Below are 26691 nucleotides of genomic sequence, written 5' to 3'. Positions count from 1 at the left end.
AAAATTAATTTAAATGTCAAAACACAGAAAATGGACATTTTATACCTTAAAGTGGTTGTATACCCATTTTTTTTCATTTTTACCTACAGGTAAGCTTATAATAAGGCTTACCTGTAGGTAAAATGAATATCTCCTAAACCTACACGGTTTAGGAGATATTCACTCTGCATACAGCCGCTGACGTCATCAGCGCATGCGCGGTGAAGGTCCGGCGTATCGTGACGGACATTATCTTGGAACTGAGGACTCACGAGCGCATGCCAGCTCCTTCGGCGTTGACTGGGATGCAATGTGGGGACCTCATTCTAAGGTAAGTATTTCATAATGAGCTAGTATGTGGTGCATACTAGCTCATTATGCCTTTGCCTTACAGGTTTTTTTTTTCCGCTTGCGGGTATACAACCGCTTTAACCACTTCGCCTCTCTGGACTTGCTACATATGAGTCTGAAGAGTTTAAAACAAGCACATGGTTGCAGTAGAAGTTTGACCAGTTGGTGCAATTAGAATCGCTATTTTTCTCCCTAACTTGTTTTTGTGGCGCAGACGAGGCAAAATTCACAGTGGAGGGAAGACATAAATTAGCCTGAACTGAGAGACGGGATAATTAGGGCATTTGAGTCTAGGGCTAGAGGTTCTGACAGCAGATAGCTTGTTCTTGTATCAAGAAGGCTAGGATGTCTACATCCGGAATCTCCCATGTTTGGCATATCAGATTGAACACATCCGGATGAAGAGACCATTTCCCTTGGTCCAATTGGTGGCAGCTGAGATAAACCACCTGCCAATTTTCCACTACTACCTTTCCCCTGGATTACATATAGCAGAAGGTGAAATCACATCCTGCTAACGAGATCCCAGGGAATGATAAACACAAATCTAATGAAAAGACATTGCAGCAGAATACAGGACAATCTTCTCATGAGATTTGGGCTAATTGACATTCCTTAGGGGAAAAGCCCACTTTAAAACGATATTATAGACAAATACGAAAGACTGATATTAAAAAATGAAGGAAGGAAGCAGCACTACTGCATTACACACTGCTGTCAATAAAATACAGACAGCTTAAAGTCAGGTGTACAAAGGACAAGGACCTCATAAGTAAGGGGGGTAGGTCTATGACCAAAGTTCAATTGCTCTGACTGCAGTGGTGAAACCAGAGATCAGGGAAATAGCTATGCTCTCAAAGGAATAAGTGGTCCCAGGAATGTCTTAACACAGGTTGGCAGGTAAAGCAGTTCACAGCTTTGTTTTCAATTTATTACCTTAATTTAGCCATTTGCCTATAGTTTGGCTTTACAGCGAATGGTGAGTGCAACACCACCTTACGGAATACTTCAACTGAAGTGCTTAACACAATAAACAAAAAAAAAGATCTACCTGCAGCCCTCTTTCTTCACTGGTGTCTCTTCTCTGTCCTGCAGTAGTAAAGAACTTACAACAGCAGCCGGACCTGTGGCAGTAAACCGTGATGTGGTTTCTACAGTGACTGAGAGCAAGATAGTCAGGAACTCTTCAAGGTAAGGAGATTTTGCTTCAATCAGACCTTGAAGAACTAGGGATTAAAGGAGAATAACATTTAAAACACAGAAATGAAATGACATGAAAATATAGAGAAATTACTATAAAAATAGGATTTTTATAACAGCTTACCTGTAAAATTATTTTCTTGGAGTACATCATGGGACACAGAGCACCATAGTAATCACTATGTGGGTATATAAGCACCTTCAGGTGATGGACACTGGTATACCCAATACAGAAAGTTCACTCCCTATATAACCCCTCCTCCTACCAGGAGTACCTCAGTTTTTGTACCAAAGCAATATACCTAAACCCCAAAAGAGGGGAGGGACCTCTGTACCCATGATGTACTCCAAGAAAATGATTTTACAGGTAAGCTGTTATAAAAATCCTATTTTCTTTATCGTACATCATGGGACACAGAGCACCATAGTAATCACTATGTGGGATGTCCCATAGCAATGCTATTTGAGGGGAGGGAGACACAACCCATAGGGCACCCCCAGACTTGAGGACCTATACTGCTGCCTGCAGCACACTGCACCCAAAGGCGATATCCTCATGCCTTCTTACATCCACCTGATAAAACTTGGTGAATGTATGTACTGAAGACCAGGTTGCGGCCTTACAGATCTGAGCCATGGCGGCCTGGTGACTCACAGCAGAAACACTAGCTGCCCTGGTAGAGCTCGCCTTGACTTGAAAAGGTGGAATCTTACCCCTTAAATCATAAGTCTGAATTATAACCTGCCGAATCCACTTAGCGACAGTGGATTTCGATGCTGCCTGTCCTTTCTTAGGACCCTCTGGCAGTACAAATAAGTCATCAGTCTTCTTTTAGACCCCCCATCCCTCCATAAAGAGTACCTGTCACCACCTATTACTGTCACAAGGGATGTTTACATTGCTTGTGACAGCAATAAAAGTAAAAAAAAAAAAAATTTTTTTAAACACAATTTATAAAGTACAAAAATAAATAAAAAATTTTTTTTTAAAGTGCCCCTGTCCCCGCGAGCTCGCGCAGCGAAGAAAACGCATATGGAAGTCGCGCCCGCATATGTAAACAGTGTTCAAACCACACATGTGAGGTATCGTCGCGATCGTCAGAGCGAGAGCAATAATTCTAGCCCTAGACCTCCTCTGTAGCTCAAACCTGGTAACCGTAAAAAAAATTTAAAGCGTCGCCTATGGAAATTCATAGGTACCGTAGTTCGTCGCCATTCCACGAGTGCGTGCAATTATAAAGGGTGACATGTTTGGTATCTATTTACTCGGCGTAACATCATCTTTCACATTATACAAAAAAATTGGGGTAACTTTACTGTTTGGATTTTTTTAAATTCATGAAAGTGTCACTTTTCCAAAAATTTGCGTTTAAAACACCGCTGCACAAATACCGTGTGATAAAAAATATTGCAACAATCGCCATTTTATTCTCTAGATTCTCTGCTAAAAAAATATATATAATGTTTGGGGGTTCTAAGTAATTTAGCAAAAAATACGGATTTTAACTTGTAAACACCAAATTTCAAAAATAGGCTTAGTCATGAAAGGGTTAAAGTCCGACCACAGGTTTTCCTTTTTTGGAATTCTTTCTTCTTTATTTCTTCACAAATTTACGGATGAGGCATTTTGAGTGCTGTTTTTTTCTGTATTCTGTACTCTTCGCTGGTTTTCTACCTACTTATTTAACCACACCTTTAGCATTACCTACAATTCTACTGCCTCCTCTCCTCTTCCTTTTTCTGTTGGGATCCCCCGAGGTTCTGTTCTTGGACCTCTCCTATTTTTAATCTACACCTCCTCCCTGGGTCAGCGGCTTCCAGTACCATCTCTACGCTGACGACACTCAAATCTATTTCTCTACCCCTCAACTCACTCCTTCAGTCTCCTCACGTATCACTATTTTACTATCAGATATACGAGTCTGGATGTCACACCACTTCCTCAAACTTAATCTATCCAAAACCGAACTTCTCATTTTTCCTCCCCCACGTGCCTCTTCCCCTGATCTCTCGGTCAAAATTGATAGCACAACTATCAGCCCATCCCCACATGCCAAGGTACTAGGAGTAGTCCGGGACTCTGAACTCTCCTTTAAGCCCCATGTCCAATCACTGTCCACTGTATCTTGCCGCCTCAACCTCCGGAACATCTCCAAAATACACCCCCTTCTAACCAATGACACAACAAAGCTCTTAATTCACTCCCTGGTCATCTCTCGCTTCGATTACTGCAACTCCCTCCTCATTGGCCTACCTCTGCATACTCTATACCCCCTTCAGTTCATCAAGAATGCTGCTGCCAGACTCATCCACCTTACCAACCGCTCTGTCTCCGATACTCCTCTCTGTCAATCCCTCCACTGGCTTCCGCTCACCCAGCAAATTAAATTCAAAATACTAACAACTACCTACAAAGCAATCCACAACTCTGCCCCCAGCTACATCACTGACCTAGTCTCAAAATACCAACCTAATCATTCTCTTCGTTCTTCTCAAGACCTCCTGCTCTCTAGCACTCTCATCACCTCCTCCCATGCTCGTCTCCAGGACTTTTCCAGAGCCTCTCCAAGCCTATGGAACTCCTTACCCCAATCTGTCCGTCTATCTCCTACTCTATTAGCTTTCAGACGATCCCTGAAAACCCTCCTCTTCAGAGAAGCCTATCCTACCCACAACCTAACAACTGTATTTACATTTTGTCCATCTGATGATCCCCCCACAGCTACTACCCTTTGTTCCACTTGACCCTCCCTTCTAGATTGTAAGCTCTAACGAACAGGGCCCTCTGATCCCTCCTGTATTGAATTGTATTGTAATTGTACTGTCTTCCCCGATGTGGTAAAGCGCTGCACAAACTGCTGGCGCTATATAAATCCTGTATAATAATAATTTCTGTAAGAGATTGTATCAGCAATTTCTCAGATTGAGAATCTGAAAAAGGTTCATCTACCGTTGTTTCCTCTGCAGAGGAATCATTGGTTTGCTTTTCTTCCTGATCGATTGAGGGTAACACCTCATCGTGTGCCCACTGTTCCCCTTGCAAAGCTGAAGTTGGGGAAGGGGACCTAGTATGCTTCCTATCCATTTGAATGGAGGATGCGATTAAAACCGCTAATCTTTCTTCCAGACCCTGGAGGGAGGAGGAAAGGGCATCTTCAGTCATGTATACAGGTGCTGAGATGTGAGAGGCAGCTGCACCATCAATTTGTTCCAATGGCTCACCCTGAGTTGCCATAAATGGTAATTCAGGCGAGGATGACAGCGTGGAAATACAGCTCGAGATCCCAAGGCCTGGGGGGTGAAACCTTTACTTTTTTGGCTTTTGTGGTGTCTTTTTTGGCAGGCATAGTCCTATATCCACTTCAGCCCCGCTCACTGTATATATACGTCATTTTTTTGAAGATGGATATCTCGGTAACGGCAGCAGCTGCTGCCACAACCGAGATATCCATCTTTTCAGTGAGCGATTCTGTACACGATAATGGTGGTCTCAGCGGCGGGTTCGCCGCGAGATCACCGTTATCGGCGGCGGGAGAGGTGCCACCCCCCCTCCCGCCGCTCTCCCGCACCCTCCGCCGCTTACCGGAGCCGTCGGTAGCGGCGGAGGCGATCGGGTCCTTTCCCTGCTGAGGTATGGAGACAAGTGAGGCCAAGATGGCGCCTACCCGTCTCCATACCATGTGACGGCCGGAGCGACGTCATTACGACGGCTCCGCCCACTCTCTTAAAGGCACAAATTTTTTTAGTGTCATTTTTTTAAACGACTTTTTTTTTTTTTGCATTTTAGTCTAAATATGAGATCTGAGGACTTTTTGACCCCAGATCTCATATTTAAGAGGACCTGTCATGCTTTTTTCTATTACAAGGGATGTTTACATTCCTTGTAATAGGAATAAAAGTGTCACAATTTTTTTTTTTTAAAAACAGTGAAAAAATAAATAAAATAAAATAAAATAAATAATAAAAAAAAAAAAAAAATTTTTTTAAAGCGCCCTGTCCCGACGAGCTCGCACGCAGAAGCGAACGCATACGTGAGTAGCGCCCGCATATGAAAACGGTGGTCAAACCACACATGTGAGGTATCGCCGCGACCGGTAGAGTGAGAGCAATAATTCTAGCCCTAGACCTCCTCTGTAACGCAAAACATGCAATCTGTAGAATTTTTTAAACGTCGCCTATGGAGATTTTTAAGGGTAAAAGTTTGACGCTATTCCACGAGCGGGCGCAATTTTGAAGCGTGACATGTTGGTTATCAATTTACTTGGCGTAACATTATATTTCACAATATAAAAAAAAATTGGGCTAACTTTACTGTTGTCTTATTTTTTTTTTCAAAAAAGTGAATTTTTTCCAAAAAAAGTGCGCTTAGAAGACCGCTGCGCAAATACGGTGCAAAAAAAAGTATTGCAATGACCGCTATTGTATTCTCTAGGATGTTAGAAAAAAAACAATATATAATGTTTGGGGGTTCTAAGTAATTTTCTAGCAAAAAAACCTGTTTTAAACTTGTAAACACCTAAAATCCAAAACGAGGCTGGTCTTTAAGTGGATATACAAAAACAGAGGCGCTATACAAATTGCACTAAATCGCTGAAAATAGTCATGACTTTTTTAAAGCCGCTATAAAGTTCAGCCTAGTGCTGGAAAAAGAGTGTCCTTCCTGAATCAGGAATGCCAGTTTTGCAACCCATACCTGTCCCACAGCTCATGTGTCCCTGTGTACAGGCAGCTTGTTTCCTCCTCATCAGCAGAGGAGAGACTGTCACAGCTGTATTTATCTGCTTTTAGCCTACCGTGCGTCCTCGTGGACGTTCACGGCACCTGCATTTAGGCCCCGCCCCCTCAAAAAAATCCTGCCCCCTTTATTATTAAAAATGTTTCCCTCACCTGAGCACAGCGTTTTTGGGGTCCCAGACCCAACACGGGGGGTTGGGGTTGGGGAGAGGGGCGACAGAGACTCCTGCAGTGAGGCACAGACATGTGAAAAAATACAGCCACAGTAGCAAACTTTTAGCGGCAAAATGACCTCCGCATCCCCCGCGGCGAGGAGGGGGGGGTAATGTAAGGGGGGGTGCAGCGCTGCTGTCCCCCTAACCTTCTGGTCCCATAAGGAGGAGAAAAAATGGGGAGGGAGGACAGGGGAGACGGGATTTTAACAAAAGTTATGAGCTTCTGTGGGGATAAGCGAAAATGGGAAAGCCGCCACCGCGGTTCTTTGCTGGATGAGGAATTCCCCTGGCTTGCTGAGACCACACACATGCTGTAGCTGGGACACTGAGCTGACTGAGAAGCAACTTACTTAAGGTATGTGCATTTACTCCTAGTGGAGACTTTAAGGCATTACAACATTTTTACTCATGGAAGAAAAAACCATAGGTGGACTTTTTACAGTTCCTAGGCTTCTTCCCTTACCTTTTCCTCGCTGCAGGATACTGCTAACAGACAGACAGACACAAACTTCACCCGTCATGGCGGGCTGCATTTAGCAAACATTCCAGGACCAGGTCCCTTTATAGGGGTTCCACTCCCTTGGACCTCTATTAGCACCCCGCCAGGAAAAGCTTTAGGTAATGTAAGCATGACCAAAAAGCCCTGGGTCCCGGGGTCCAGCCCTGCAAAGAGGCATTACAGGCAAAACCTCCTGCTTCGTTACGTTACGAGGACCGGGTACCATCCACCTTGGCCTCAGTGGCACTTTGGATGGATCCAGTCTGTGGAGACTATTTAAATCCAGCATGGAACCCTCCTGGAGCTCCTCAGAGCACATCTTCACTCGAGACCTTAGACACTGGCGAAAAAAAACCTGAGGTACTCCTGGTAGGAGGAGGAGTTATATAGGGTGTGAACTTCCTGTATTGGGCATACCAGTGATCATCCCCTGAAGGTGCCTATATATCCACATAGTGATTACTATGGTGCTCTGTGTCCCATGATGTATGATAAAGAAATATGTTTTCTGTAAGAATAACATATCTTGGATTCATAATCATCCCCAATGCCACAGAAAGGGTTGTAGCATAAAATTCTGAAAATGAAAGGGTGAATTCTAGGACAGACCTACTTGGATGCTTGGTCTGAACACAGAGCAGAAAGGCTTTCTCAGTAAAACACTGCAAACCTTTTTTTTTTTTTTTGAAGATATGTTTATTGAGTTTTAAAGACATGGGCACAAAGCAACAGAACAACAACGGCAACCCGGTGCCTGGTCCAAAAAAAAACACCATATATAAATCAGTTACTAGTAATAATAAATCTTTGTTCACCTATCTCACCTGTCTCTTGTAATCATTTATCAGTTGTAAAGAATATGCAGTCTCACAATTAGTACGATATCAGTGAACACAGTGACTGCCAGAAAGTGGTAAATAACAGGATAACACATAGTCAGAGCTCAATATAGTGACATAGGGGTCAGTGTCAAGGGACTCGCAATCCACTTGCCCCAAATTTTATTAAATGTCTTGACTCTTTTTCGCAGTTCGAAAGTGAGTCTATACACGGGTAAGGAGTCATTAACCAGTTTCAGCCACTGGGACCGTGTAGGTGATCTCGGTCCTTTCCAGGACAGTAGAAGGAACTTCCTCGCATAGAAATATAGGATGTGAAGCAGTCTCTCGGCATGAGAGGGGATTGTCAGATCGCCAAAGATGCCCAAAAGGCCGTTCTTGGGATTCACTATGTTAGGTAGATCCAAGGCAGAGGAAATAAAAGCGTTTATGTCCACCCAAAAGTCGTGAAACACGGGGTAGGTCCTGAAACAGTGCATAAAGTCAGCAACCTGGCCACAGCCTCTGAAGAATTCAGTGGAGGGAGATAAGCCCATCTTATGTAGTCTGGCAGGTGTGAGGTGGGATTGGTGTAAAATCTCAAGTTGAATAATACGGTCTTTGGACGAAATAACAGAGGTTTTTATAGGCATCACTAAACTCGGTCCCGTCCACTTCCATAAATGATATGTCTAGGGATGTTCATTTCTCTTGAGCAGTTCGGAATGTGGGATTAGACTCAGTCATGAGGGCAGAGTATAGTGGGTCCGATCACCTCAATAATTTCTCCAAAGGAGGTACCTGGATAGGGTTATCTAGGGAACCAAATTGTGCACGTACAGCATGGAGTAGTTGATAGTCGTAAAATAAGTAAGCACGTGGCAGATCAAAGTTCACACGCAATTGACAGAATTTTTTAAAACCCTGTGAAGTAAAGAGATGGCATAAATACTTAACCCCTTTGGCAGACCACCTTTGTGGGTCAGGTAAACAGTATAATTCTGGAAAGCTATGGTTAAACCACAAAAGGGTAATTGGGGGATGCCAGCCATGAATCAGTGGAAACTTTGGCCACAATGGACTTAAATAAGCATAGGGAGGAATGTAGAAGTGATGTACCTGGGCAGGATGGGACACAGCCTCTATAGATAATATTGTGGAGAGTCTCTGAGGAGGCAATCGCTGCCTCTGTGGTCATGCAAGCATTGGCGGAAATTGGATGCAACCAATCATGGATATTGATTAGTTGAGACGCCAAATAGAAGAAGTAAAAAGCCAGCCATGTGGGTTGGGAGACGCAAGGTTTCAAGCACTATCCTGGGAGGGTGGCCATTCCATAGGAACAAAACACTGCAAACCTTAAACCATAACTTAACTGTATCTGAGCACCACAAACTGAAAATAATGTTTAATTAACTTAAGATTCAAAGCAAATTCACCCATCCAACCATATCCCCGACAATATGCTTTATTTTGTTGAGAAATCACTTTGAAAAACACCCCCTAGCACTTCTAGCTGTGACCATGTAGGGCAGATGATTCATGTAGCATTTACTTCCTGGAATCCATTTGACCTTAGGTCAAGCAAGCGGGCCGAAGGGGGTGCTTAGGTGAGAAAACCCCTCCTTCCTTCCTTCACATTGAACTGAATCAGTTTGTCTGAAAACAGCTCTGTATGTGGGTAAGTTTTAGGCTGGGTTCACACTGCAGCACGCTCCGGCTCACAGCAGGAGTCCGGTGCATCCTCATTCACGTTTCAGGTCCAATTTCAGCCTGAATTTTTGCCTGAATTCGGACCTGAAATTAACCAAAAGACGCAAAGGACTCCTGGGCAATTCGCACCAGAGCGACAGCGGAGATGTGTGAACCGGCTCCATAGAGAGCCAGTCACAATCTCCTGCTGTGAGAATTGGATGCGGGGAAACCCGCATCCAATTCGCAACAGTGTGAACCCAGCACTTTTTTTTTTCAGACTGCTACTTAGAAGCATTTCAGACAGGCTGTTTCCAAGTTTACAGTTAGTTAATCACTTGAGCAGCTAAATTTTGCCTGTGAGGAGTTTTATTCCTTCTCCTTGCTTTGGGTTCCTTTTCAAAACATTAGTATAAATATGTTTTATTAATACTACAATCAGATGTGAATGAGCCAATGTTAGCAGATGTTGAAGGAGGAGTGATATATTTGGAGTACCAGGGGCCTCTGGATTAATACAAGTGCCGATCATGCAATGAAAAGCTCTCGTTCTATGCCGTGCTGAACTATGAATCTTTAGTGTCTTAGTATTCAATACAAAATCACTTTACTTATCCAAGAAACATCAAGGATTCAGAGGTCAGAATTTGTTACATATCCCCATGGCCACCTTGGCACCTTTTTTGAAAGATTTTTTTTTTTTTTTATTAAAAAGTAATTCACATGCACATTGTGTAGGGGCTCTGGATTAGGGATGTCAAACTACAGATTACTTCCCCTAACGATATGTGCATTTACCATATTTTATGCCTGTTATTTACCTATAATCCTCGCCAAGTGAGAGAGGCAGGAGGGCGGCATGAGAGCCGGGTGGATGAGAGAAGCGAGCGGGCAGGTGGATGAGAGAAGCGAGCGGGCGGGCGGAGGAGAGAAGCGAGCGGGCGGGCGGAGGAGAGAAGCGAGCGGGCGGGCGGAGGAGAGAAGCAAGCGGGCAGGCGGAGGAGAGAAGCAAGTGGGTGGAGGAGAGAAGCGAGCGGACGGGCAAGCAGCGATTACATCACCTCTCTCCAGCCCACCCCGCATCACCGCTCATCCGCCCTCACAGCTGGTGTTCTGTCAGCCTCTTCGATGTCGGAGGTGTGGCGGGGAGCAGAGAGATGACATTTCTCACCGCCATCACCGCTGTCCTGCCTTTACTCAGAACCCACCACTGAACAGAGGCCTGCCTCTGTGCTAAATGGACCCGTGCTGCCACCAATGCAGTGACAATCCACATCGGGTGGCACTGGCAGGCAGCTTGGCAAGTGACAATCCGCATCTGGTGGCACTGGCAGGCAGCGTGGCAAGTGACAATCCTCATCTGGTGGCACTGGCAGGCAGCGTGGCAAGTGATAATCCACATCTGGTGGCACTGGCAGGCAGCGTGGCAAGTGAAAAACCACATCTGGCGGCTGGCAGCATGACAAGTGACTTTTCACATCTGGTGGAAGTTGACATGGCAGGTGACATTCCACATCTGGTGGCAGGAGACATTCCACATCTGAAGGCAGGCGACAATCCGCATCTGGTGGCAGGCGACGTGGCAAGTCACAATCTGCATCTGGTGGCAGGCGACGTGGCAAGTGACAATTCCCATCTGGTGGCTGGCGACGTAGCAAGTGACAATTCCCATCTGGTGGCAGGCGACATGGCAAGTCACAATCTGCATCTGGTGGCAAGTGACGTGGCAAGTCACAATCTGCATCTGGTGGCAGGCAACGTGCCAAGAGACACGCTCAGGGCTCCCACTGATTCTGGATTATGGTTAGTTGAACTATTTCATTTATTACTACAATGTAATAATAGAAATAATGCGCTTCAATCCCCCTGACACCATATCAACGATGATTGAGGGCTAACACCAGCCATTGCCCTGACAAATTACCTGTAAAAAAAATGCCCCATGGCACAATCAATTTTCTTTTACATAGCTGATCCCCAGTGCCAAAAATGTAGAGGGGGGGGGGGTGAGGGTGCTTGGGCAGCACAAACTGTAATTAGCCAGTACCAGAAGAGGAGAGCAAAGAAACCAGGTACGAGCAAAAGACAAACCTATTGAAGCTATAGGAAAGACAGAGGGAGATTAGGGCTGCAGGTTGAAACAGAGGTACAGGTCAGAGGGAGAAGGGCATGGGTTTCTGAGTGATATGATGATTGGTGCTGCCTGAAAAGAAGAAAGCCAAACCAAGAGGCAGAAGTATGCATGACTGAAGAATGAGGCTTGATCAAAGTTGTGCACTGTACACAGCTCTCTGGGTCTAGGTAGCTGTGCAAACAACGTTCAACTTCGAGCAGAAGATGAAGATCCTATCCTTATTTTTTCAACAAAGATACTTCTCCTCTCATATAACAGGCAAATGAATAATTGCAGCTTGACACAATCACAGTACAGATATTACAACTGCTCACCCTTGCTGATGAGCTCTGGTTCCACGTTGCATTTATCCCCAGATTTCAGAGTTGTAATAATGGCACATAGAGTGGAGTTGATCACATCTGGCTCCTGCCGGAAGGCCAAAGCTTCTGCCAAGTGCAAAAACCCACTACGTACTGTGGAAGAAAAATCATTACACAAAAAGATGTCAGTACCTAGAAAACATTCCGTTCCTTATTACTCTGAATACAGTGACAATCAAGGAAAGGAATACAGTGCAATGTGCTCAATTAAGACCAGGCACATTTCAGCCAATCAGTAAATAACCAACCACAGTTTAGCTATTATTAAAATGAATCTTGCAGACAGCTCTATACAGTGTTAAAGACTGCCTTACCGTCACTGATGCGATGCTTTGATGAGTACTGTGCAGCAAAGGATTTGAGTTGTGCTTGCAGTGGACCTTCCTCAACACCTGGGTTGTCCAGCCACTGCAACATCTGCATAAGCACTTTGAAGAAGAGTGATGAAAAAGCAGTATCCTGGGGTACACAACGCTGTAGACAGAAGAGAAAAGTATAATTCTTTATTAGAGGCAGCTTTGCCAGCAAGCTTGAGATCTCATACTTTTTACAAACAGATTTTTTTTTTCTTTATGCCAATAGTGGATAACTGTATTGATGCAGTTCAAGATTTGTGCAGATTCCTTTAGGCCCCTTTCACACTTATACGACTTCAAAGTCGTGCGATTTCACGGGTGCTATTTTGCCGCGATTTGGGAGCAGTACTACTTTGTACGACTTTGCTACAACTTTGGCATTAACAAATGAAAACATACATGGTGTGAGGCTTGTGCTTACAAAGTTGTACTGAAAACGTGTCCATATTATTCATGTACGATTTGCATGCTACTTGAGGGTTTTACATTGAGGTCTATGGAGTACAACTCGCATGGAAGTTGGACCAAAGTAGTGCAGGGACTACTTTGAAGTCGGCATGACTTAAAGTCGTGCCAATATGAATGGTAGTCATTGAAAATCATGGAGAATGACTTGTCATACGATTTTGCAGTACAAAATCGTGGGACAAGTCGTATAAGTGTGAAAGGGGCCTAAGTCTGGGTTAACACATCGCATGTGAGTCGCACCGCATTGCTGTGCAGATCACATGCGATGTCTGTGCGATGTAAATTCAGCCATACAAACTGTATGGCTGAAATCGCATTGCATTTGCACCAAGATAGTGACCCTTTTATCGGTCCGCGCTGGAATCCTGCACCATTTCACAGTTTGCACTGCGATCTGTAAACCGATCTGGGGGTGTCATTGTCTTTACATCGACACCTGTAGCGGGTTGCCGCTGTGAACCACTGGCGATTCAGGAACCCACACAGGAAACGCGCTGGTTCCCACATCGCACAAGTGTGAACCCAGCCTCAGTTCAGTACATCACTGTACCATTAAAATATTTTGTTATGTCTGTTTGATATGTGCAAATACCTGTTGATACTGCCAGAAATCCAGTGCTGTACTCTGTCCTATACTCTCTACAGTCTTATCACAAACATAGGGCACGATAAACTATGATTGGGGGATTGTAGAGGAATGCAGTCTTGCATGGCACATTGCATTTTGTATTAAATATTAGGTTGCAGCGCATAAAGTGGATTAAGCACAGAAACCATGAACTTGGCTGTCTTGTGTCGTAATCCTCTTGGTGCAATACTTCACACCTCTCTTGTGCCAACTATCGACAAACTAACTTTCAGAAAAATAGGATTTTTATAACAGCTTACCTGTAATATCCTTTTCTTTGAAGTACATCACGGGACACAGAGCCATAGTAGTTACTATGTGGGTTATAGGCCACCTTCAGGTGATGGACACTGGCACGCCCTAAATTAACCACTTGCCGACTGCCTAACGCAGATATACTGTGGCAGAACGGCACGTGCAGGAAAAATCCCGTACCGGTGCCCGAGGCAGTCAGCATCGTTAGAGGAGCGATCCATGCTGAGGGGGAGACCACTCATTCGTGGCCACCCCCTCGCGATTGCTCCCAACAAATGAAAATCTTCCTCTGCTGCTGTAATGTAAACAGCGGCAGAGGAAGTGATGTCACCTCTCCTCTTTTTCGTTCCGGTGCCGAGGAGAGAAGACATCTAAGTGCACCAACACTACACTAACAGTAAAACACACTAGGCACACATTTCACCCCCGATCACCCCCCTGTCACAGTGACACCAATAGCAGTTTTTTTTTTTTTTTTCTGATTACTGCATTGGTGTCAGTTTGTGACAGTTATAATTGGTAGGGCAGTTAGTGTTAGCCCCCTTTAGGTCTAGGGTACCCCCCCCCCAATAAAGTTTTAACCCCTTGATCACCCCCGTTGCCAGTGTCACTAAGCGATCATTTTTCTGATCGCTGTATTAGTGTCACTGGTGACGCTAGTTAGGGAGATAAGTATTTATGTTCGCCGTCAGCGTTTTATAGCGCCAGGGACCCCTTTATACTACCTAGTAAAGGTTTTAACCCCTTGATTGCCCCCTAGTTAACCCTTTCACCAGTGATCACTGTATAACTGTTACGGGTTAGTTAGTTTATTTTTTATAGTGTCAGGGCACCCGCCGTTTATTACCTAATAAAGGTTTAACCCCCTGATGACCCGGCGGGTAATATAAGTTAGGTTTTTGGGTCAGATAGGGTCTGCGTCGCCCCAGGCAGCATCAGGTTAGTGCCAGTACTGCTAACACCCACGCACGCACCATACACCTCCCTTAGTGGTATAGTATCTGAACGGATCAATATCTGATCTGATCAGATCAGATCTATACTAGCGTTCCCAGCAGTTTAGGGTTCCCAAAAGGGCAGTGTTAGCGGGATCAGCCCAGATACCTGCTAGCACCTGCATTTTGCCCCTCTGCCCGGCCCAGCCCAGACCACCCAAGTGCAGTATCGATCAATCACTGTCACTTACAAAACACTAAACACATAACTGCAGCGTTCGCAGAGTCAGGCCTGATCCCTGCGATCGCGAACAGTTTTTTTGGTAGCATTTTGATACAGTCACTAACAGTCAGGAGCTTTTTTACCTCTGAGTCTCACTAGTGTAACACTAAATTTAGAGCCCAAAATGGCAAATCGAAGGTACAGTAGTGAAGAGGCCTACACGTTTCTGAGCATGACAGATAGTGAAGAGGAAGTCACTCATCTGTCAGATTCAGGCTCAGGATACGATCCTGTAGACGACATCGGCTCCATGACAGATAGCTCTGACGACGCAGTTGTGGTCCCTGCCAAGGTCAGGCGTACCCGCTTTTCCTTCTGGTGAACTGGCAAGCACCAGTGGCCTAGTACACCGGTCGTAGTCAAACCAGCACTGCAGTAACACTTGGTGACGTGGCGAGTCCCATAAGTGCAGTCCAAGCTGGTGAGGTGGCAAGCACAAGTAGTGTCCTGCTGCCACCAAGCAGAAGACAAACACAGGCCCGGAAGAAGATAAACACAGGCCCGACGTGCCCATAATGCCCTTCTTGCTGCATTCGCCAATCCTAATTGAGAACCCACCAGGTTCTGCAGCACCCGTACTTCCCCCATTCACATCCCCAACCAAATGCAGTCAGCTGCATGAGAGGCATTTTCTTTATGTCCTCCCGAGAACCCCCCCAAAAAAGATGTTGTGTCTGCAGCAAGCTCGGATATAGGCGTGACACTCGCTATTATTGTCCCTCCTGTCCTGACAATCCTGGTCTTTGCATTGGTGAATGTTTTGAACGCTACCATACACTAGTTGAGTATTAGCGTAGGGTACAGCATTGCACAGACTAGGCACACTTTCACAGGGTCTCCCAAGATGCCATCGCATTTTGAGATACCCGAACCTGGAACCGGCTACAGTTAAAAAAGTTACAAAAAAAAGTGTAAAAAAAAAACAAAGAAAAAAAAAAGTAAAAAAAAAAAAACAAAACACAAAAAAAAAAAAATATAAAATAAAAAAATCAAAAATAGTTGTCGTTTTATTGTTCTCTCTCTCTCTCTATTGTTCTGCTCTTTTTTACTGTATTCTATTCTGCAATGTTTTATTGTTATTATGTCATTAGTCAGATCGAGGGCAGTAATTTTAGCAGTAGACCTCCTCTGTAAATCTAAAGTGGTAACCTGTAAAGGCTTTTAAAAATGTATGTAGTTTGTCGCCACTGCATGTTTGTGCGCAATTTTAAAGCATGTCATGTTTGGTATCCATGTACTCGGCCTAAGATCATTTTTTTTATTGCATCAAACATTTGGGCAATATAGTGTGTTTTAGTGCATTAAAATAAAAAAAGTGTGTTTTTTCCGCAAAAAATGCGTTTGAAAAATCGCTGCGCAAATACTGTGTGAAAAAAAAAAAATGAAACACCCACCATTTTAATCTGTAGGGCCTTTGCTTTAAAAAATTATATAATGTTTGGGGGTTCAAAGTAATTTTCTTTTTTTTTTTTTTTTTTAAATTCTTTTATTTTTACACTGAGTGGGTACAACCAGTTACATATTAATTTACATAGCAGTGTCAGAACCAAGCATACAAAATACAAGAGTGATTTAGTGTTCAAAGATAGGAGAAACAATAAGGTCAATATACATGATAACTGACATTTGCACCGCCATCAAAATTCGTGGGGATTATATCCCAGCCAAACACTACTGTCGAAGTACAGGACTTGGGAGGTGCTCTATCATCTATGTTGCTTGATTCGGTACTGGCTCCCTTAGGTGTTAGATTGCATCATTCAGTGATAAATAGTGTTTTCTCTTAAAAAATAATAAAAGTAGAAGGGTAGGGAGCTGAATGGCTAAGGAGCCCAGACATGGGGTTACATGAAAAGGTAAATGGTTTCAGGATTTTCTTTGTATCTGGCCATAAAGAAGCCCATGTCTGAGAATGCGTTAAAAAGAGATTAATACCCCCTGGGGGAAATTAAGAAGTAGAACAAAATGATGGGGGGGGGGGAGCAAGGAGGGGAGAGGGAAAAGAAAGGGGAGCGAGAACGAGGGGTTAAGGTATGAGAAAGAAAGGGTGCAGAAAGTGAGAGAATATGAAATAATGAGATATGAGGTGTATTGACCCCTGCCTGAGGTGAATAACCGGTTCAATCAGTTAATTAGGTTGCGCCATTTCCTTAAGATATGTTTCCGTGTATATAAAGTGTTGCCAGGGTCTCCATGTTTCCCTGAAGATCTCCTCCCTATTATGCAGGGTAGCCGTAAGGTCTTCCATGTCCCTTAATTCATTCACTTTCGTAAACCACAGGGATTTCGCCGGTGGTCTCTCCGATTTCCAGCACAAGGGAATACATGCCTTTGCGGCATTCAGGAGTTGGATGGTAAGAGAGGTCTTATATTTTTTGATGGGTCGTTCTGACAGATGGAGCAAACAGGCTGCCGGGTTCCCCTCCAGGGAGACACCTGTAAGATGTCCGATTGTGCGGGCCACCTCTATCCAAAAAGGGGCAAGTTTGGAACATGACCAAAAGATGTGTAACATCGTCCCCTCCTCAGAGCCACAGCGCCAGCAAAGGCCGGACACCTGAGGGAAGAAGCGATGTAGAATGGCGGGGACCCTGTACCAGCGTGTCGTAATTTTGTAACAGGTTTCTTGCACCCTAGTCGCAATGGAGGATTTCTGGGCAAAGTAGAGAATTTTTTGTCTCTGTACCTCGGTAAATTGGATTCCCAATTCCTCCTGCCATTTAGTGAGAAACGGGGGTACGTATCCCTCCTCTGGTTGTGTTAGGGATGAGTATATCAGTGAAAGGCAATGACGTATCGGTTCTCCACGATGACAAATGTGTTCAAATTCAGTTAGTTTGCGGGTAATACCCGGTTTCCTCAGGTAACTGCGCAGAAAATTCCGCAGCTGTAAGTTGCTCCAGAAGTCTAGGGGGGGTCTGTTACTAATGTCCCGGCATTTAGGGAAAGTTGGCCATTGGGGTCCATGAAATCATGTAAGCATAGCCTGGTGTTCATTGCGAGTCGCTTAAATTGCGGGCTCTGCAAACCAGGTAAGAACTCTGGGTTACCCAGAATCGGCACCATAGGGGACGGCTGTGGGGATACAGATGAGCGTCTAAATGCATCTCTGGTCACCGTTAAGGTACTGCCAAGAGTGGGGTGTTCAATGATATCTTTGGGTAGTGATGTTGCAATCCAAGGCCAGCTCTTAGCTAAACCCCCGGAGTCCTCCTCTTCCATTGCAACCCAGTGTTTCGCCTCCGCATGGCAATGCCAGTCTACTAACCTAGTTAGATGGACTGCTCTGTAGTAGGCCTTGATGTCCGGCAAGCCTACCCCACCCCTGCTTTTTGCCAAGTGGAGAAGTTGAAGTCGCGTTCGTGGTTTGCGGTGGGACCAGACAAACGCCCGGAACATGGAGTCAATTCGCTTGAAAAACGCCAGAGGCAGTCGGATGGGGATTGCCTGAAGCAGGTATAACACCTTTGGTAACAGAGTCATCTTCAGGGCACTACATCTGCCGAACCACGTCAGCGTAAGGGAATGCCAATGCAGTAGGTCAGTTTTAAGACGTATCAGTAGTGGGTCAAAGTTGGCTGAGTATAGTTCCGCTGGGTCAGACGTAATGTCAACCCCCAAGTAGCGTATAAGCTTGGTTGCCCATTTTAGTGGAAAGGTTGAGCGTATACGTTGGGCAGTTCCTGTGTCTACCGTTATGTTGAGGATGGAAGATTTGGTTAAGTTAATCTGAAATGAGGAGAGGGTACCGTAGTCTTGGAGGGATTGTAGCAGGTTGTGGAGAGAGGAAAGTGGTTCCGTTAGGAAGAAAATAAGGTCGTCCGCGAAGGCGGCCACCTTATGGGAACCTGAAGGTTTCGGGTATCCTTTAATGTCAGAGTTCGCCCTTATTGTGCATAGTAGGGGTTCCAGGGACAGGATAAAGATCAGGGGGGAGAGGGGGCAGCCCTGTCGGGTACCATTGCGGATATCAAAGAAATTCGATCTTGTCTCGTTGACCCTCACCGACGCAGTGGGGTGGGTATACAAGGAGAGTATCCATTGTAACATGGATGAGCGAAGACCTATGTGTTCTAGGGTTGCCCGGATAAAGGACCAGTCAACGCGGTCAAAGGCCTTCTCCGCGTCGGTTGACAGCAGGAGAAGGGCCTTTTTGGAGGTCTTTGCCGCATGTATCAAGTTGATGACCCGAATCGTGTTGTCTCTAGGTTCACGTAGTGGCACAAAGCCTGCCTGGTCTCTATGGATCAAATTTGGTATGTGGGGAAGCAGCCTATTAGCTAGAATCTTGGCAAAAAGTTTAAGGTCCGAATTAAGAAGTGCGATTGGACGGTAGCTCCCACAGAGTGATGGGTCTTTACCCTCTTTCGGGATGAGAGAGATATATGCCCTAAGGGTGTCTATTGGAAAGGCATTCCCTTCCGTGAGGGCGTTAAGGGCAGAAATTAAGGGCTTTGACAGTATGTCAAAGAAAGTTTTGTAGTAAACTGGGGTTAAACCATCAGGGCCAGGGGCCTTTTTCGGTTTCGAGGAGGCCAGAGCCACGCCCAGTTCCTCGACCGTCAGGGGCTCTTCCAGTTCTTCCCTTACTTCATCTGGTAGTGTTGGCATGCCTGAGGCAGCTACATATGTTTGGGGGGACTGCCTGCTCTCTAGAGAGAGGTCTCCAGGTTCCATTCTTTTTAAGTTATAAAGGCCTGTATAGAAGGAGCGGAACTCCTCCGCTATATCCGAGGAGGTATTAAGCTTCCGCCCCGAGGATGACTGAATGTGTGGGATATATGTTTTCGTGCGAGGGCCCTGCAGGGCTCTGGCCAGAAGCGATCCAGGTTTGTTCGAGAACTCAAACATGGTACGTCGCGCCCACGCCAGTTTTTGTTTGGTCTTATGGAGTAACAGAGAGCAGAGTTCCTCACGAGCCTTCTGTAGGTCCCGGAGTGTTGCGCGGGCAAGACTAGCCTTATGTATTCTCTCTAATTTGCGGATTGATGCTAGGAGTTCCTCTGTTCGTTTTAGTCTATCTCGCTTGAGGCGGGTTCCTATCTTGATCAGTGCACCTCTCACAACCGTCTTGTGAGCTTCCCAGACCACAAGGGGGTTGGGGACTGACCCCTCATTGACCGCAAAGTATTCCCGCAAAGCGTTCAATATCTCCGCGCGGGTTTCCTCCGATTGAAGCAGTGCTTCATTCAATCGCCAGGATGGGGGGGACCTATTCACTGGTCCCAACTGGAGAGTCAGATGGACCGATGCATGGTCAGAGAAGGATATGACGTCAATGGACGTTGAGACCACCTTGTCAAGATCCTTGTGCGACAGCAACAAATAGTCTAGCCGAGAGTAGGTGTGGTGCACCTGGGAAAAAAAAGTGTAATCTCTGTCTTGGTTGTGGAGCAACCTCCACGGGTCGACCAGGTGCAAGGTGTGAAGGTCCGTCTTGAGGCGCCTCAAACGAGAATAAGACATGTGAGAGGCTCCTCGTGAGACGTCTAGTGTCGGGTCCATGGCAAAATTAAGGTCTCCGCCAAAGATCAGCATCCCCTCCGAGAATTCCAAAAGCTCAGAGAGTAGTCCGCGCAGAAACTGAGGGTGATTCACATTGGGGAAATAAACATTTGCGAATGTGACCCGCACATCAGACACCCTTCCCTTTAGAAGAAGAAAACGGCCCTGCTCGTCTGTCCTCTGTGCTTCAAATACCCAAGGAACCGACCTAGCCAGGATGATGCTGACCCCTTTTGACTTGGAAATCGGAGAGACGCTATGGTATGCTACAGGGAAGGTCCCATTAGTCAGCCTAGGTATAGAACCTGCACGGAAGTGCGTCTCCTGCAGAAAGGCTACATGTGTTTTGCCCCTACGCATGTCAGCCAATAGCTGTGTGCGTTTTTCCGGTATATTGAGTCCCCGCACGTTTAGAGAGGTGATCTTAAGGTGACCCATTGTGTCTTCCGGCAGGGAGAAGATGGCAATATAAGTATGGGAAACTCCCACAATGAGAACCCCCCTCAGGCAGAAGCCAAGGAGAGAGAAGAACAGTACAGATAGAGGAGAGCAGAAAGGTAGAAATAGGAAAAAAAAAAAAAAAAAACACAAAAAGGGGGGGGGGGGGGAGGGGAAGAGGGGTAAACAATTCCTGTCGTAGACTAACTATGGGCCCCTGTTGCACACTCGAGGTGTCCAGTCAGGGGACCGCCCTAATGTGGGGGTGGAAGGTTCGTCGAGATCAACTCAAGAATGAGTAGAATTTAGGCAGAAGTTTGAGTAAACATATAATGCGGAGATGTGAGGGGATGGTGCCACTGAGAATCAAGTTATTACTAATATGAGAACCAACATCGTTTAACAAGGTTAATCATAACTTTTGCTGGAGGGCACCTACCGCGAAGCAGCCAGGCACCCTCCGCCAAGACCACCTAGTAACCGCGTCTCCAGGAGGGCCGCGGACGCCACAGCGGACCACGCCACCCGTGCAATCACATGTGACCGCCGGCATGGCCCGCAACGGCGCCCCGCGGCACCACCCACAGCGCAGGACCAAGAGCCCTGAACCTTTATATCAAGGGGTACCAAAGTAAGCCCTGATGGGCACAAAGCCAACCCAATATTATAACCGTAAAACAGTAAGATGAGAACATAATAAAACAAAATAAAACAAAATAAACCGTTGCATGAGTCATAAAGGAGCATAACAGGTAAAGCACGTTGCCTGTAATTGTCATATCCCCAGGGTTATTGTACATTTCTAGGCCATGAAACCATAAGGCTACCCCCTCCCTCCCTCACCGCACAGTTGTCTGTCTATCCTCCCAGAGGGAGCTAGGGGGAGGAGGGGTCCAAGGGGAGCCCCGGGTGGCGGACTGGACTTCCAATGAACCCGTGACCAAAAAGCTATTGGGAGGGGGAGGGGGGAAGGACACCGGGAGACAGCCCGCGCCTCCAGGGCTATCATATAGGGTCGTGGGGCCCCCCTGACTAAAAAATCGATATCACAAAGTGTCAAGATTAACAGCCCGATTGCTGTCCCCCCCTACCCCATCCGCCCCCCCCAGCCGGCCATCGGCAGTGGAACCGTATGGGAGAAACGGTGTGTAGGCAATCAGGCCCAGGTTACAGGTAGACTGAGGTAACTCACCACCCCCCCGAGCAGGCTAGCAAAAGTCAGTTGACAATCTGTTGTTTCCCACAGGAGTTCAAAGGCACATCTTGGAAACACAGGTCCTGAGTGTGTGATATGAATGGTAGTCAACTTAGGCCTGGGGTGTCGTCAGACGAGACGGCTTCCCCGGCCTCCTGTAGATGTGGGACTAGAGTTCTTGGTGTGCCCGGGAAGGAGATGAAGTGTGAATGTTCATTCTGTCTTACCAGTCCTTGGGATGAGATGGGTGATTAAGCTTCAGAGGACCTCGGGTGAGGTCTAACAGTCTCTCGGCTGGTGGCGCGTGAGCGCGGTCTGCGGGCTCGCTGCGGTCTGGGTAAGGGTGGGCCCAAGGCCTCCGAAGATAGTAGGTAGTCAAACCAGTTGGGGACACTTATAGCCGGCTTGGCTAGGAAGCTGAACAAGTCTGGGAGTTGGTCCGGTGAGCGCAGGTAGAATTCTGTTCCTTGCTTTCGTACGATAAGGTGGAAGGGGTGACCCCAGCGATACGTCGCCTCTGCCGACCGGATTACCTCCAGTAGAGGTCTCAGAAGGCCTCGCATTGCTCTTGTCTGCCTGGATACGTCCGGGTAGATTCTGATCATTGCTCCATCAAAGTCAATTGGGCCACGTTCCCATGCCAAGCGCATGATCTCCTCTTTGATGGTAAAAAAGTGCACTCTGCAAAGGACATCTCGTGGAAGGTCTGTGGCATTAGGATCCTGGGGATCAGCAGGGGGTGTCCTGGGGCCTGGGATACGGTGGACCCTATCCAGCTCTAGCTCTGCAGCAGGCGGTTTTCCTAGTACCTGGTTTAGAATGGCCGCCACAGTTGCGCGCAGGTCTGAGCCCATGGTGGCTTCGGGAATGCCACGGAGGCGCAAGTTATTGCGTCTGCTCCTGTTCTCACCATCGTCCAGCTTCAGTTGAATGTCAACAAGATGGCGGCGAAAGCCACGCTGCTCCTGTTCTATGGCAGCAACGCGAGCATCAGAGGCAGACACAGAGGTCTCCAGCACAGTGACCCTCTCTTCCACTGTGTCTACCTGTTGGCGTAAATCATGTAGTTCCCTTGACAGGGCATTTACTATGGTTGCCGCCATCTCCTGCAAATCCTGCCTTGTAGGTAGGCCAGACACAATGTCTTTGAGCGAGCCCTCTACAGTGTCACCCGGTTCCCTTGTGTGGCTGCAGCTGAGAGAGATGTCAGTAAAGGGGATCACAGGGGACAGTATGGGAGAGGCTGACCTGTCATCCAAAGTGGCTCGATCACCCCCTGTTGTGTGTCCCGGCTGAGTGCCCTTCTTGGAGGAGACGGCGGTGTTCGGCGGAGGCACACGCGGCGGCGCCATCTTGGCCGGCGCGGCTGGAGACGAAGCTGCGTGTTGCCGGAGGAAGTAGTGGGTTATTTCAGCTCCTTTTTGGCCCCCCAAGTCCAGCGGGCGTCCGCGGTCCCCTGGCATGAGGTCTGGTTCTCAATGTCCCGGTTTGCTGGTCTATCTCAGGGCTTCCCCGCACAGAGCTCCGAGGTGTGCGTCCTCACTCTGCCATCTCTTGGCCACCCAAAGTAATTTTCTTGCAAAAAAAATTATTTTTTCATGTTAACAAATCGTGTCAGAAAGGGCTTTGTCTTCAAGTGGTTAGAAGAGTGGGTGATGTGTGACATAAGCTTCTAAATGTTGTGCACAAAATGCCAGGACAGTTCAAACCCCCCCCCCCCAAATGACCCCATTTTGGAAAGTAGACACCCCAAGCTATTTGCTGAGAGGCATGTAGAGTCCATGGAATATTTTATATTGTGACACAGGTTGCAGGAAAAAGACAATTTTTTTTTTTTGCACAAAGTTGTCACTAAATGATATATTGCTCAAACATGCCATGGGAATATGTGAAATTACACCCCAAAATACATTCTGTTGCTTCTTCTGAGTACGGGGATACCACATGTGTGAGACTTTTTGGGAGCTTAGCCGCATACGGGACCCCAAAAACCAAGCACTGCCTTCAGGGTTTCTAAGGGTGTACATTTTTGATTTCACTCCTCACTGCCTATCACAGTTTCGGAGGCCATGGAATGCCCAGATGGCACAAACCCCCCCCAAAATGACCCCATTTTGGAAAGTAGACACCCCAAGCTATTTGCTGAGAGGTATGGTGAGTATTTTGCAGACCTCACTTTTTGTCACAAAGTTTAGAAAATTGAAAAAAATAAAAAAAAAATGCATTTTTCTTTTCTTTCTTCATTTTCAAAAACAAATGAGAGCTGCAAAATACTCAACATGCCTCTCAGCAAATAGCTTGGGGTGTCTACTTTCCAAAATGGGGTCATTTGGGGGATTTTGTGGCATCTTGGCATTTTATGGCCTTAGAAACTGTAATAGGTAGTGAGGAGTGAAATAAAAAATTTACGCCCTTAGAAATCCTGAAGGCGGTGCTTGGTTTTTGGGGCCCCGTACGCGGCTAGGCTCCTAAAAAGTCCCACACATGTGGTATCCCCATACTCAGGAGAAGCAGCTAAATGTATTTTGGGGTGCAATTCCACATATGCCCATGACCTGTGTGAGCAATATATCATTTAGTGACAACTTTTTGTAAATTTTTTTTTTTTGTAATTATTCAATCACTTGGGACAAAAAAAATAATATTCAATGGGCTCAACATGCCTCTCAGCAATTTCCTTGGGGTGTCTACTTTCCAAAATGGGGTCATTTGGGGGGGGGTTTGTACTGCCCTGCCATTTAAGCACCTCAAGAAATGAGATAGGCAGTCAAACTAAAAGCTGTGTAAATTCCAGAAAATGTACCCTAGTTTTTAGACTCTAACTTTTGCGCAAACCAATAAATATACGCTTATTGACATTTTTTTACCAAAGACATGTGGCTGAATACATTTTGGACTAAATGTATGACTAAAATTGAGTTTATTGGATTTTTTTTATAACAAAAAGTAGAAAATATCGTTTTTTTTCAAAATTTTCGGTCTTTTTCGTTTATAGCACAAAAAATAAAAACCGCAGAGGTGATCGCTTGGGTACAGCATTGCATGACAGCGCAATTAGCAGTTAAAGTGATGCAGTGCCAAATTGTAAAAAGTGCTCTGGTCAGGAAGGGGGTAAATCCTTCTGGGGCTGAAGTGGTTAAAAAGTGCACTCCCTATATAACCCCTCCCACTGGTGGGAGTACCTCAGATTTGTAGCAAAGCAATACACGTGTATACTAAAGAAGGGAGGGACCTCTGTGTCCTGTGATGTACTTTAAAAAAAAGTATTTTACAGGTAAGCTGTTATAAAAATCCTATTTTCTTATCGTACATCACGGGATACAAGAGCATAATAGTTACTATGTGGGATGTCCCATAGCAATGCCAACTGAAGGGAGGGAGACACAATAAAAGTAGGGCACCAAGAGACTAGAAGACTCATACTGCAGCCTGCAGTACACTGCGCCCAAAGGCGATATCCTCATGATCTTTACATCTATTTGATAGAATCTGATAAATGTATGGACTGAAGACCAAGTTGCGGCCTTGCAGATCTGAGCCATGAAGGTTTGGTGATGCACTGCCCAAGAAGCACTAACAGCCCTGGAGAAGTGTGCTTTAATATGAACAATTGACGAATCCATTTATAAATAGTAGATTTCGACACTGCCTGTCCTCTTTTAGGCAACACAAACAAAACATCTGTTTTATGAATCTGAGCAGACACTTTAAATAGACTTTGACCGCTCTCACCACATCAAGAGAATGCAGTGATCTCTCTTCCACAGAACGAGGTTCTGGAAAAAATTAGGGCAGAACAATATCCTGGTTTAAATGAAAAAAACGATACTACCTTCGGTAGGAGGTCAGGATGGGGCCGCAGGATGAGGCTGCAATACAACCTAATCCTTATGAATAAACCAATATGGCTCTTTACAAGAAAGAGCAGGCAACTCTGATACTCTTCCTGTAGAAGATATGGCAACCAAGAAAAGTATTTTTCCTCGTCAAAAGGACCAAGGGAATATCTTGTGTTGGCTCAAAAGGCTGCTCCTGTAAAGCCGACAGGACTAAAATTTAGGTCCCAAGGGTTCAGGGGTGACCTGACTGGAGGATTAATCCGAGTTAACACCTGAATAAAGTTATAAACTAGAGAGTGTGAAGCAAGTGGTCGTTGAAAAAAAACACTGACATCTGGCCTTGATAGTACTCAAGGCCAGCTTAATTTCTAATCCCATCTGTAGGAATTCAAGGATCCTACGCATGAGATTTTTCTTGGGGTGCCAACCCCTGGATTCACACCAGGAGACATATGCCTTCCAGATTCTATAGTATTACTCTGGAGCCCGGCTTCCTAGTATTAACCAAGTAGAAACTACTGACGCTAACAGCCCACGATCCTTTAGAATGTGGGTCTCAATAGCCAAACCGCTAAATTTAGAGTTTGTAAGGTAAGATGGAATACCGGACCTTGCGAGAGAAGGTCTGGCCATAGCGGTAGGGTCCAAGGGTCCCCTACCGCCATTTTTACGATCTCGGCAAACCAATATTTCCTGGGCCACATGAATCACCACCTTCTCTTCTTGCTTGATCCTGCAAGAAGGCGCGAAAGCAGAACAGGAGGGAACGCATAGATCAGTGAAAAAACTGATCCTACGGAAAAAC

At 45.8% G+C, this 26691-nt stretch overlaps 1 protein-coding gene across 3 annotated transcripts in view; it reads right to left on the bottom strand.

Moving 5' to 3' along the window:
* The window catches only part of INTS1 (integrator complex subunit 1), a 249954-nt gene that overhangs the window by 86205 nt on the left and 137058 nt on the right, over window positions 1–26691 (bottom strand). For all 3 annotated transcript variants that reach the window (XM_073636747.1, XM_073636748.1, XM_073636749.1), the window contains 3 exons: window positions 12299–12458; window positions 11937–12077; window positions 1382–1556 (listed from right to left, as the gene is read on the bottom strand). In XM_073636747.1, the coding sequence (XP_073492848.1) occupies window positions 1382–1556; window positions 11937–12077; window positions 12299–12458 (476 nt within the window). The remainder of the gene's footprint in view (window positions 1–1381; window positions 1557–11936; window positions 12078–12298; window positions 12459–26691) is intronic.

The sequence above is a fragment of the Aquarana catesbeiana genome, linkage group LG06, assembly GCF_042186555.1.
Source record: "Aquarana catesbeiana isolate 2022-GZ linkage group LG06, ASM4218655v1, whole genome shotgun sequence".
In the NCBI taxonomy this organism is placed as follows: Eukaryota; Metazoa; Chordata; class Amphibia; order Anura; family Ranidae; genus Aquarana; species Aquarana catesbeiana.
The sequence above is the reverse complement of the archived record's forward strand: the minus strand, read 5'-3'. Positions and strand labels throughout refer to the sequence as shown.